Raw genomic sequence first — 14,282 nt, forward strand, 5'->3', positions numbered from 1 at the left:
CCTTTTCATCACTGTTTAGCACATAATTTCCCGTGCACTTTCCAGCCCATACAAGGAGAATCAAGTCCCTTTAATTCTCTGTTTCTCCTTTTCCTCCTGATGAAACTCCTCATTGAGCTCTTGTTAAATCCCCACAGAAAGAAGGGTTCTGTATGCAAGACCCTGAGAGCAAAAGGCAAGAGAAGCAGAGGAATCAGATTTGTGTTCTTTCCCCTTGTCTCTACAGTACTTTCGGCAGACTAGTCTGTAGCTGTACACAAGACAGCTTAAACTACCCTGAGACAAGAACCTCTTGTACCTCCTATTGCCACATCAGTGAGGCTGGTCAGTCAATGCCATCTAAAGCAACACGGAAAACATTAGGAAAAAAGTGGCAGATGCTTTCCTTTCAAGGTTTTCAGAGAAAATATAATGTGTAGCCTGGCAAATGGCCTGCTAAAATAGCATATTCAATGTGTACAACAGATTAGGCCAGCTAGCTCTTGGTTTTTTTCAGAGGAGGATCTTTTTGCCTTGATACCACAGCTTTTTTGGTGGGAAAGATACTCCATAAAATCCAGATCCTGCAAGAACAGAGAAATAATTTTCCTGATGACATTTTCAGTGAGCAATACACACAGGCTGTCCTTTTGCTTTTGATTTTCTCCATTTGAAAATGTACTTTGATCTACTTTCAGTACTTTATTAAGTGCCTTTGAATAGAAATAGTAGTTTGTTGGGTTAATGTGCCTAGAAAAAGTTACTGGTGGGGCTTCTCACAAAGTATATACCGTGCAGAGCCAGAACAACCTTCATTTCATCAAATCTAATGACGTCTTTTCTGTGTTTCAGAATTAAAGTCGCTCAGCAATCAGTGAGCAAGTTAACTGCAGAGAAGAAAGTTGAAACGAAGAAAATCAATCCTACAGCTAGCCTGGTATGATCTGGTTTCAATATAACATTTGAAGGGGTTTTGTGACACCATTCTTGTCATTCAGAATACTGGCTGGTTTCTACTGTTGTTGTAGAGTGTAGTATTCTTAGTTTAAATGCAGCAGAGTGATTTTCTTCCCAAGGAGAAATGTTAAAGCTTATGTCCTATGGTAGTCCAACAGTTACGTTTAAAATTTAGTTCAGTTGTGCCTAAGCATGGTTCTGCTATTTTAAATAACAAAAAGAGCTGCTTTTGTGGTTTCTTCTTCCCTTGTACTGTAGTCTCTTGTATTTTCTTCCGTGCTTCAAAGTGCATTGAAGCACACTGCATATATTTGTCCAATGGCTGGAGTGTCTGGGTTTTTCAAAACCTTAAAAATCTTGTTTCTCTGTTGAATAGTGGTAGAAGGGATTAAATCCCCATTTTATTCCTTGCTGTACACCAGTGTTTTTGATACAACACAGTAACAGGTCTAATAAATTGCGCTGTATATATATAAATCCTTTTTTTGTCTGTGTGCAAGGCACATAGGGTAGGCCAGAATTTCTCAAACTCTACAAGGCAAGAGACTAAGGGAGAAAATGTACATGGGGAATCAGTCTATTATTTCCATTCCCAGCAGAGCATATCAGTTGCAGATCAGGCAGCAGAGATACGACTGACTACACTCATCTGGGAAGAGGTCATTAAGCAAGATCATCTAGATAGTGCTAAATTAGAGCCTTTATGTCAGGAGAAACCATTCCAGACACAAGAAGGTATTAGAATCACATGAATTTGAAATGTATCTCGTTTTCTCTAGCTGCACTGGTCTTCACAGATGTGTGTTTTTAAAGGTACACAGTATTTGACAAGTATGTAGCTAAAGCAAGCTCAGCTTTTCCACAGTAAGTAATGAACTGGTTTTACACCTTCTTTGAGTGCTCCAAGCATTTTTTAATTAAAGAAAACAGTAACTGACTTGTTTCTCCATATTCTAGACTAAATGTTCATGGCAACTTGAGAGGAGATGGAAAACTACAGACAATTATAATAAAACTCTTTTTTTTTTCTTTAACAGAAGGAAAGACTACGTCAGAAGGAAGCCAGTGTGACTGCCAACTGAAAGAAGAAGAATGAAAACGATGGAATGATTTCATACCTTGCATGATGCTTTACTACACCCATGGCCCAAGAAGCACCTTATGTTAGATACTGAATTCTGCTTTGCTGATCTATCCCAGGACAATCCATTAAAGACTTTTGAGTTCCTTCAGAGGGGTTTGTATGTACGTTCAATGGAGGGAATTCTAAAAAGGCTTTTACATGGGAAGTCAAAATTATTTTCTGTAACTCTTCCTTACATTGCTTAAAATGCATCTTGTTGTTAATGGTTAATTAAAATATTCTGTGCATAATGTATTAATATGGAAGAGCTAAAATGAGCATTTTGGATGCTGAGTTAAGTTATGACTAACAACCTGTAGGTTATTTACAGGGCTTTATGTAGATGAAAGCAAATATGCCATTCAGTTCACAAAGGTCTGTTGCATCATGCTTTTTGTTACTTCAGCAGTAACTGAGGTAAAATTGACTGATTCTAAACAATTTTACAGTATCTGAGTATTGGATACATCTTTCTAAAACTGATTAAATGTAATTATAGATTCATGCTGTATTTTACTATAAATATTTTTATAGAAACTTCAGCTTATGCCATTCATTGAAATGGGAACAATATTTTGCACATAAAAAGAAATATTCAAATTCTTTAGTTTTATGATTGATGGCATAACTGATCTATTATTTTTATGGTTTTAATCTAATATTTCCTAAATTTTGAGCTTCAAAAGAAAAAATGATAAAATGTATATTTTTATTTCAGTATATATTGCAAATATCAATTCCATAAAGTGATGAGCTAATAGGTCATTATTCATTAAGATACAATAATATCTCTCCATGAAGTTACGCTATTGCCATTAAATATTTAACTTTTAATTCCATTGAAAGCTTGCTTTTAAACAGCAAATATCTCACTCTAAAATACATTATGCAGCGTGCTCTTGTCCCCCTATATTTGTATGAAGAATGTGTCCAGCATATCTATATATTTATATACATATATACTTATATATATATACATAATATAATAAGTAAAACTTGAGAAAGAAATAACAGGGTCTTACTGTCCTCCTGTAACATTATAACCATTGCCGTAAAGTAGCAGAGCCTGAAAGTAACCCTGCTGAATATCTACCATTACTTGAAGATTTTTACTGCATTTTAAGGATTTGGATTCTCCGGAGGAGAAATCTTGAAGCAAAAGTTAATTTAAGGTAAAACAGAGAAGTGATTCTGCTTGCTGTCCACAAGAGAGAAACTGACTTTATGATAATGGTGTATGAAGTTGGTTACAAAGAGAAATTAGGTGAAGCAAAAAGGTGCAAAAAGCTATTAGGGGAAAAGCATTAGGCCTTTTCTTTGAAACAGGAAAGAATATACATGAGACAGACATCAGTTATCATACAGCAAATTTGATAGAGAGACTGAGATGAAACCTAGGCAAAGTCATCCCTAGCAGTGTCCATTTATATTAAGGAAAATAACAGTTGTGGAGACCTATTCATAAATTAACTTGAGATTTCACTGCAGGTTTCTTAAATTAGTATCTCTCTCATTCCTGGATAAATAAAAACAAAGGACTCAAGATTATCTTGTAGGTTTGAGAGTTCCTACCTGCTTCAGGTACACTCAAGATGTGTAAGAATCTTATGATTCTTATGAAAGCAGTCAATATTGTGCCAGCAAAAATAATCTGATTTGTAGTTTGACTAGTCCCATTGCAGAGAAAAAAAATTCCAAAGATTTAAGTTGTCTGTCTTCCACTAACTAGGTGAAGTACATTTCTTTCAAATACTATTAGTGATAAACAAGAGGAGCAATAATGCCTATAAAAGCCAAAGAACAATAGCAAGCAAGGCAATTCTGATGAGTGTTTAAGCAAACAGTGTTTATTTTTGATATAGTTTTCTATCTATCATAAAGATAGTGTATATTGCCATTTGACTTGACTGAGGATTTTTCAATGAAGTGTTTTACTTGAAGTATCATTCAACAAGGGCAGCACTGTTTGTGAAAAAGGATGGTCTTGAAAATTCCTATTACAAGTATATTGTGGAAAAAAGGTTTTAACTTATTGAAATATCCTGTTTCAAAATTTCTAAATGTGAATTTTCATTTTTCAGTTCAAATTGACTTCATTTTAAAATGTTGAAAAATGTATATAAAAAGGGATTAAAATTAAAATTATTCATTTAAAGCATTCCTTGATCAGATTTACAATTCTTTTTTCAGATTATCAATTTGCATAGGTTTTGAGAATTAAGGCTATTTTTCAAAAAGGCTATTTCAAAAATTTATATAGCATAGGACCTTGTTTCTTCGTAATTTTCAATTTTATTGATTTTTCTCTCGTCAGAGTTTCTGATTCCAGCTTCACCCATGACTTAAATCCTCTACTGCTAGTTAAACTATTTTTAAATGAAAAGAAGAATACACCTAGAGTGTTTGATTCATTCTCTTAAGACTTTAAGACTCCTGGATGGAATTCATCAGCTAAACATCACACTTACCCCCTTAGTGATACCCACAAGGGTCTTCAGGCAGTGATTGAAGCCACAATGGTACATCTGCTGGCTTTAACTAAAATTTTGTATTGGAGAGGAGATATTTACAGATATATATACATAACCTGTTTATTTATGAAATATTTAGACGCTCCAGGCATAACAAATATGCATCAACCAGCATTCATCTTGGGGTCTTATGCTTTAAGCTTTAAGCTTTAGTTTGATGCCCCACTTTACCTTGAGCTTCCTAGTTTGGGGAGAATAAAAGGAGAGAAGGAGAAAAGAAAGAAACTACAAAGATGGAATGGAACAGAAGTCTCTGGTACACGCCTAAATTGCTGTCAAAGAAGTAAAAGTAAAGAGTGGACTCAAGCCAAGCAGCAATAGCTAGACAGGTACAATCTTCTGGTCTATGTTACTTAAAATACCTCAACACTTCACAGAAGTCTCTTCTGTGACCATGAAGTAGATGTGGCTTAGAGGGGGAATTTTGTTTTGTTTTCATTTCTTCTGTTACTGCCAAGCTTCTCGAAGACTGCAAAGCAAAACACTATTAAAACCCACGTTACTCATTAGGTGCTTATTACCCACAAAAATAATATACAGTACTGATTTATAAATCGAATTATTAGGAAGAATTCTGTCTAGGTGAGTAGATAATAATCTGCTAAGTGCCCTTTACATTATTTACAACACTACCACTTGCTAGTTTTAAAATGGAAGACCTTTTAGTGTCTTTGTGATCTTACAATATAAATTATTTTTTCATTATGTTTTTACTAAACTGAAAACTGCCGAGGTGTTTTGCCATGACTAACCCATGCAATTGTTTTGCCTTGTGTTTTATCATAGGGTTGTAAATGTATAGATTGAATATTAGACTTTTATATTTAACTTAGAATTTTTTGCATCAAAACAGGAACTGTGATCTTCAGTTTCTATATATATAGAAAATTAAAGTAGAATAGGTGGAATATTCAGTAATCAGAGATAAAAATAATTGAGGATCTTAAACACTTGTAGGAAGGATACATTTTTTGTAAGATTTCAACCTTTCTGAATTGCTGAGGATATCTCCTCCCACGAGATATAAACAGCCAGGGTATCTCTGACCAGTGTGGTTTTTTTCTCCGCATGAAACATGAATAAAGTATTTTGTTTTCCATGTGGTGAAGAGGGTTCTTATTGCCCTTATTTTCCAGTAAATTGACAGCAATTCTTTTCTTAGATCTGAATATCTTTCCCAGCTGAACATGGGGCAGTGGAAGACTGTGTAACACTTATTTAGTAATACTACTTCTTCAGTGCTTCAAGTCACTATCTTAAAAATGGGTGCCTTAATCTTGTGTGAATGTGGAATTTCAGAAACACTATACAATTTAGAAATATTCATCTCCTCCATCTGTGTTTAGGCACCCATCTGAGCATGCAGTTTCAGAAAAACATGTTCACCTACCTAGTTTTGCCCATTCTTGGCCTTGTCTCAGTCTTGTTCAATATTGTTGTGGATCTTGCTATTTTTTAAAATTTTTTTTTCTTTAACACTTTTGGAATTTATTAATGCCAGTTAGAGAATTTCAGGATTTCCAGTCTGAAGAGTTCTCTTTGGCATTCTTCGTTTGAAGGTAAGCCTATATATTTGCATATAAATATAAAGAAAATTTAAAAAGAAAGTTAACCTGATTATAGTCAATAAGTTACTTCAGAGAGAGAAAACCACCAGGAATTACGTGTTTCGTTGCACCAACAAGGAAAAATAAAACAGTATAAAAATCAGATAAAATTAGCAATGAACTATTAGTATTGAGGCTAATAACCACTGGAAGAAGTTAGCAAAGATAGCTGTGGTTTCTCCATTTTCTGATGTTTCCAAATCAGGATGGAACATTTTTCTGAAAGGTCTGTGTAGTCAAATATAGCTTATTTGGCTCAAGTGTAGCCAAGTTGCATCCCCTATCCATTGATTCACCTGTTCCAATAGTTCCTCTAGACAGAAAAATGTACTAATAAGTATGTAAAAGACTTAATAAATTATTTTTCCTATCAGTAATGAAATATTCTTATCTAAGATGAAAGAGCTCTGTGTTGTGATTTTGAAATTAAAACACTGCACATAGTGTGGTGTAGAACAACATCATGCAGGAAACCACTGTCAAATTATAAATATTTATATTACAAATTATTAATAATTAACATTTGTTGGAGGCATCTTATAGTATTAACAAGACAGCAGACTTGTATGCTCTGAAATTCAACACCGTTTTGGAGATTCACAAGCTAGGTCTGAGAAAACTGACATTTTGGATTGCACAGTGAGAAATTCCAGAATCATAGAAACCCTAGTTCCTTAGTAGTCAAAGGTTTGGGCATATGCAAGAGACTTTACCTTGGGTACAGTTAGCATGGTGCCAGATTTAAATAAGTGTCTCTCCTGTTAGTGAATTATTAGATATGACCTGCTAATATCATTACCAAAGATTTCCACTGCTCAATAGGATTTAAACCGTAAGAATTTATCCAACTATTTTAGAGATCTAAAGTTCAGAAGTTGTACAAGCAAAACTGGTAGAACTCTTCAAAAATACTTGGGTTTGCAAGTTTTTTTCAAAATGCCTGCAAGACCTTTCTCTTGTGTTTTTTTTAAACAATTTTCTCAATCTAAAAATATTTTTTTTAACAACGTTACTAAAATTGATTTTTTTCCACTTGTTGAAAATGTGGTACACATAAAGAATATTATCTTAAAAAATTTTGCAAGCTTCAACTGGATTGAAATGATTTTGATTTGATACCTCATAGAATTCAAGCTTTTAAATTAGGACCTGTTAGTGAAATTTAGGCACTGTATATAAGAGAATATATGTTTTAAGCAGCAATGAAGTAAAAATGCTGAAGAGTGACAGAGTGCTCCACCTTCCTGGGAGGACATTATCAAGTGACAACCTTTGCCTAGTGTGGAACAGCATTGCATTTCCTGTGATTTCCTTCTACCAGGTGTCATCTCAGACTAAATTAAAGGCTGCACTTTCTTTTTTTTTCATTAGATATTTCTGGTTAGTTTTATTTCATACTATTTCACCTCAATTTCACCTTCAACAAGCTAATACTGAGTTAATAAGAAGCCTTTTTATAGAGGCTGATAGTGCTTATATATGCATGCAGTTTTACTTACATATGTATTCCTCTGGCCCACACAGTAAAAAATATCCATAGAGAACACTGTGGGGTCATGGGACTGGATAAAATCTTTTAGAATCCTGTTAGGAAAACTGTACTGAACTCTCCCAGTTTGGGACATGATTTCTTTTCTGTGGTAGGATCTGCCTGCAAAAGTTTTGGAGTTCTTTTGGAGGAAGGAGAAGGCTGTTGGCATGGCATCCTTGCTTTAGCCATCAATTTCTAACAGTATGTTTTTCAGGACTTAACACTGCAGAATTCCCTGAGCACAGATTGCCCCAGGGGACTCCTGGAAGGGAGACTGGAAAATAATGTCAATGGTTGATTTTCAAAAGGGAAAGAGATCATATCCGTATTTCCAGATTAAGTTAAAAGCTAGCAGACTCTTCCAAAATAGCAAAAATTTTGTAGAGTTGTATGTATCTACTCATTAGGTTCTACAGATTTCAGAAGTGCTGCATTCATGTATGTGAACATCATTCTGTGCCTATTACTGATCATATGATTACTTGATATGAGCAGAATCCCTTATATATTCTTACTCTTTTATTTTGCTGTGACCAGTAAAATATTGACTACAAAAACTGTTGAAAGAGAAATCCATCATCAGAGTCCTGACAGACAGCTGTGTTTGAGGTTTCCCACTTTTGTCCTAGCAGGAACATTCATATTTTCCTAGAGATAAGATGAGTTTAGCTGCCATGAGATCTGCCCTCTCAGCCTCTCTTAATCATAAACTAGTACTTGTGTCATAGGGCCTGATAAAATTGTGTCGTCACTGATAACTATAGTCTTCACTGCAATTAGAAGTTAACTGGGGCACAAAATAATACTAAAAATGTCAGGATGTTTTTGTGATAGACATTAAACTGTAATGTATTTGGTGAGCTCAAAGACCTGAAGAGTACCGACAGACTGAGATTCATGTCCTGTATTGGTACTGACACATGGCATCCTCATAGGAGAAGTTCAAGTGACTTTAGAAAAAGGACCTGTAATATCTGTTCACTGGTTTATAATGTTCCTTTAATTTTTTTTAATCTTCCACAAGATGATTTTTCAATCCCTGAATTACACATTTGAGTACTTTAAATGGTATATTTTCTCCCGACTTCTCCCAGAGGGACCAAGCTTGTAGTTCAGTACTTCTACTTTCTCATTTGGCATGCTGTAAATACATTCCATTGTCATCAAACAGATGGTCATCCTGAGCAGCTATCCACAAACAATATGTTATAGAAATTGCAGAAACTGAGTAGCAATCTGTGGCTATAGCACTGTTTCCTACAGCTTGCAGCACCAAGAGTCAGCAAATTAACATAGATACTGCATAGCACCTGATACTTCTTAGTTGTAGTTTTAGGAATGTATTGCCATTAGCAGCTAATCACTATAAACTGGATAAAAGCCATGTTCTTATAATTCTTCTTTTCTATCAGGATGATTTTTTGTGCTGTGGGTATCTTCTAGATTTTACACAGGAGGATACAGAAAACAGAATAAGCTCACAGTTCTATTCTAGATTTCTTTCGTATCTGACAGGAAGATGAATAAGTAAAACTGATTTCATTCCACATAAAAACAACACTTTTTTCTCATTCTACTAATTTATTTATTTTGTGTCACAGTCCAGTGTGTTTTAGAAGGGATGTGAAGACATTAGGAGGTTCGAGTATTACCATTCCTTAAAGATTTCCTGTAAAGTTCAAATTCAGCAAACTGGCATGGAGAACTCCTCTCCTATCACCATTTTTCCTCACCAGGTTATGTAATTCCTCAGTCTTCCTCTTTTATTCAAAGTAAAGTCACGTGATTACCAAATGTCTGTTTGCTAAATGTCTAAGAAAAAGATCACTTATTGGGTGAGAAGAAGTCAATTAACCTCCAAACCAAAATAAAGACCAGTATGGCTTTACCACACACACAAGCTGAACCTTTGTAATTCACCTGAGCTGAACACGATGGCATTTCATAGAGTTAAATAATTGATACAGTGTTTTCATGCATTTCTGTAACGTAGCATTTTACACGCAGGAAGCCCATCTCTCCAAGTAGTCAGAGACAGAACTTGTGCATTTGTTACATAATCGACTTCTGCTTCACAGAAGACCAGATGTGTGATAGGGGAGATGCATCTGAGTGTTTTGGTATTGTGTTTTACACATATTTTCCATTACTTGTGCAGGGGCCAAGTAAAAATACTCAGAAACATAGCTAGAATGAAAAAGTTGCAATGCCATTGAAACAACAGTATTAAACCTCACTATATCTTCCTTGTGGATTTGCTTTTGAAGAAGTCCATCCTCATGTAACTTCCTATTAAAGTGTTCTTTTGGGTTTGTTTGGACTCTGTTTAATTAAAAGATGATACTGTATTAGACAGTCAAGCCACCTTGTCTTGGACGAACTTCTAAGGGGGCCTGAGTGCTACAATAGTCAAGTGAAATAATCTGTGTGCACGCTCATCAGGCATGTAGCCTGAACAACACACTTTCATCTCCATATAGCTCAGAAAAGGGAGAGACTTGAGAAGGAAATTTAACAGATTTTTAGGTGTCAAGTTCAGAAAAGCTATGTCAAATTAAATGTGCTTGTCATATTGCATCAGTTTTGAAACCAGTGATACCTGTTGCAAAGGAAGACTCATGCTCCATGGCAGATGGGACTGGATAAGGACTCTGCACAGAGAGTTGATAAAAGCACTGTTTCTTGTAGGTGCTTTCAGCAAAGCTGTGAATGCCCAGAGGATAACTGATTATATGTTCCCCAGAAATAACAGAACCATATATTTTAAGAAATGTGTATGTATAATGACACTATTTTTGGTGGGGGTATATCAGCCTCAAGAACAAAAGCAGGCCCTGCCATTGTACTTAGCTGTTGCTCTCTGCACTAAAAGCTTTGCCATATTCGGAACTTACAGAAGGCAAAAATGGAGAAATAATATTATGTGAAAAATCAAGACTTGACCACTGGTAACTGTTTTTAGTAGGACTGTTGTATGATTTTCAGCCTTCATTTAACTTCTTTTTTTTCTTTCCAATCATTTTGAGTTAAATATTTGCACTGTTGAACATTATTATTGTTGGTACTCTTCCCTCTCTTCTCTCCATATGAACTCAAAATCATCAAAAGAGAGGCTTCTTTGGCTGCCTTACTTCTCTTTGAAGATGTAGCAAAATGGTAAATTCTCTTGCAATGCTGTTAATGTTCTGTGTGTACCTAGCAAGTTTCACAGACATAACAGCATTTAAGTCTCTGATGTCCATATGGGATTTGCTTTAATAAAATCATAGCTTTGCTTGAATGTTTGCAATTACACTCAGCAATTATATATTTGCTGCCCTTTGAATTTAAATCAACTTTGCATTTATCATTCTACAATATGTAAAGCAAAAATAATGGAATATTAATATGGTTTAGATTTTTTTGGTTTTCAGGAATTAAACTCCTTTGAGTAGTTCTTGATTAAATATCTTATGTCTTAAAAGAATAAGCTAAATAGATTCAGGTGCTTTTTTCCCCCCTCCACATTGTAATTATGTGTGTGTGTGTGTTTCTACTGTGTATCTGAAAGTATAATTTTCTCAAAACCAAGGTGTGCTATGATTGACTTTGTAAAAGTTATTGTAGTGGGATGGAGTATTTATTTTTAAACTAAATCCTTAAGGAGACGTTGACTGTAAATAAAAGACTATATTTTCCTCCTCAGTATTTTTGATAATTTTTTCAATTGTCTTTTTTGTATGGAAAATATATTACTGGGATACTGTAGGTTTCTCTGTTTGAAAAATTCTGTCTAAATAACTTCTCTTATTTACACTGCTTTACTGATACAGTTAATATCCCAGGTTCAGTGTGGTCATTAGAAAAGACAGTATTTCTCAGATCTGCAAGGAATTTGAATATCTACCTTACTGATGTCAATTTCTTGAAGGTATTTTGGGCCGGGGGGGGTTGCATCTGAAACAATTTGCACACGTCTGAAGATGTAGATTTCCTTTAGGTCTCATCCCACTTTTGGCTACTTGTCTCATTTCCAGATGTCTAATATTGAAAAGCTTTTCAGTAACTCAGACCATACTGCCCACAAAATCGTAACAAAATAGTATCTCAGAGGTTTGTATCATCCATGTCTTCAGACATTAATATTTGTATTCTGTTTTCTAGGGGAAGAAAAAACTGTAAATTGAGTTTAACTTTGTCTATATTTTACTGTTACTTGTATAACTATATTGATAGTGTAGGAAACCTTACTATCATTAGTGTATACTTCTCCAGTTTTCCTATAGTCAGAATAGAAAACAATTACAATTTAAGTAGAAAATTATGATGTGATTTCATTCCGCAACTGACCTTTTTTGGGGAGTACAGAAACTGGAAGCCTCTTCACTGGGATACTCAGTAACTCTTCAAAGACAGATATATTTTAGGCAGTTTTGAGGGGGAAACCTGAGTTTGTGAGCATCACACATCACATAAATTTAAAACCAGAAGACTGTGATTTGGTTTTAGATGTTTCTGGAAACATTATTAATGTAATTGTTTGAAAATCCTTATCCTTAGCCAAACAGGTTGGAGTGATCATGTCAAGAGAGAGTAAGAGCAACTGTATTCTGTGAAGGACCTTGAAAATCACAGGTTAAAAGAGGTTAAAAGAGGAAGTGGAGAAACTCAGCAAATCTACAGCAGCATGATCTATGGATTTTGGGTTGAAAAGCTGCGTTTCTCATCATAGAAAAGACTGGAGAAGACAAGAGACTAAGCAAGGATTTCAGCCACATAGGTGAAGATAAATTGCCAGGTAAAAATAATCACCAAGGTGCAGACATTAACCAGATATGAAGAACTGTTTGCAATCAATTTTCTGTAGAAGGGGACTCATAAGAACTGGGACCAACCTGGTCTAGTGGAAGGTGTCCCTGCCCATGGCAGGGGGGCTGGAATGAAATCATCTTTAAGGTCCCTTCCAACCCAAACCATTCTGGGAGTCGAGAAAGACATACTAGATGTCACAACGATGAGCATGCTAGAAATACCTAGATTGGCAATAAACAGTTAAACAAGTATGTAATTAGTTACATCATCTTAATTAAAAGTAGCTGAGCAAAGCAATCCAGCCTCTAGACAGTTGCTCTCTGTTCCTTCTCATATTATTTACTGTCTAGTTTCATAGTCCTCTAAGACAAAAAAAAAAAAAAGGTGTGCTACTGAAAAGATGGACTTTATAAAAGCACTTCTGCTTGGAATCCTGATATGCCAGGATGCCAGATGGTTTATTCACATTAACAACTAATTTAGTTCATTAGGAACCTGAATTTGGCCCTTGGGTCCAAAAGGAGTGATGGAGCCCAAAGTTCTTGAACTTTCTTTATGCTCCTTTGAATGCAGGACTTTTTTAGCAACACACAATATCTAGCCAAAGAGCATTATTTGACATAGAGCTGTGCCTGTGTTATTCTGAGAGAAAAATACCACATGCAGGGAAAAAAAAAAAACATCAGATAAAGTGAATTTATTTCCAAGAATAATAGCATACATGTTGAACAGAAGTCCAAATTTGTAAGACCAGTCCTGAAGGTCTAAAATAAATGCTACTCTTCTGAACATACAAAGCTCTCATCAAACATAAATCTTATTTTCTGTGCTGCACAATTCTTTATTATTTGTTAATGTATTTCAGCTCTGGGGCTATTGAAAATGTTACTTCATAAATACAGAATTAATTTGTGATATACTGATTTAAAATACTCTAAAGCAAATTTCTGCCTCTAATTAATAGGCAGATTTGATCTATACAATTAAATAATTTCAGAGATGCATTGTTTCATGTCTGTAAGTATCACAGACATTTATCCAGGGGTTAAATCTGGAAATAAAAGCGGGCAATTTTTAAGTTACTTTATATAAATATGCAGATACATATATATGCATATGTATATTTTTTTAAATATGTATACATACATACCTCTAATAGAAGCTATTCTATTGATATGACAAAAGAAATTGATTCTGTTGTAGATCTAATAGCTGTATGTCAGCAATATATAATGAAATTTTCATACATCTGTTGTTCAGGAAAGGACAGTTAGTGCAAAATCAACAGTAAAAGCTGGATAACTGTAGTTACTGAAATAATTTAAAAGCAAATGAGCATTTGAGACGTGTTTGCCAGAAAACTTAAAGCAGACTGGGAATTTCTATGTGTAACCTCTTTCATGAGACAAATCCCAAGGTCCTTTACTAAATAATGAAATTAGCAATGCAAATATTGATGAATACCCTAGGTTAAACAAAGCAGTCCTTGCCTTGAGAGTGCTACTACCGTGAGTCAACAAACCAAGCAATTCCAGATGCAAAAAAAAGCGCAAGCCCTAAAGCCAGCCAAATGGGAGACCTGGTTTTAAAGGCATACTAGGTTTTTGGGAAGGATCAAAAAATGTTCAATACAGTTTGCAAGTCTTGGTTTTGCTTTCTATATAATTGTTACATTTCATTGTGTCTGTTTGCTGTAGGGCTTTTTGCTTCTTACAGACAATCTTTGACACACATTAATGTGCCATATCTTTCCTGTAAGATGG

General features: G+C 34.8%; 1 protein-coding gene across 1 annotated transcript in view; it reads left to right on the top strand.

The window, feature by feature from the left end:
* Nucleotides 1–11,412, top strand: part of LOC138111604 (formin-like) — a 140,223-nt gene extending 128,811 nt beyond the window's left edge. Inside the window, exons 16-17 of the mRNA XM_069017687.1 lie at nucleotides 832–916; nucleotides 1,974–11,412. Coding sequence (XP_068873788.1) covers nucleotides 832–916; nucleotides 1,974–2,018 — 130 coding nt within the window. The 3' untranslated portion in view covers nucleotides 2,019–11,412. The remainder of the gene's footprint in view (nucleotides 1–831; nucleotides 917–1,973) is intronic.
* Nucleotides 11,413–14,282: the final 2,870 nt, after the last annotated feature.

This window comes from Aphelocoma coerulescens, chromosome 5 (assembly GCF_041296385.1).
Source record: "Aphelocoma coerulescens isolate FSJ_1873_10779 chromosome 5, UR_Acoe_1.0, whole genome shotgun sequence".
Taxonomy (NCBI): domain Eukaryota; kingdom Metazoa; phylum Chordata; class Aves; order Passeriformes; family Corvidae; genus Aphelocoma; species Aphelocoma coerulescens.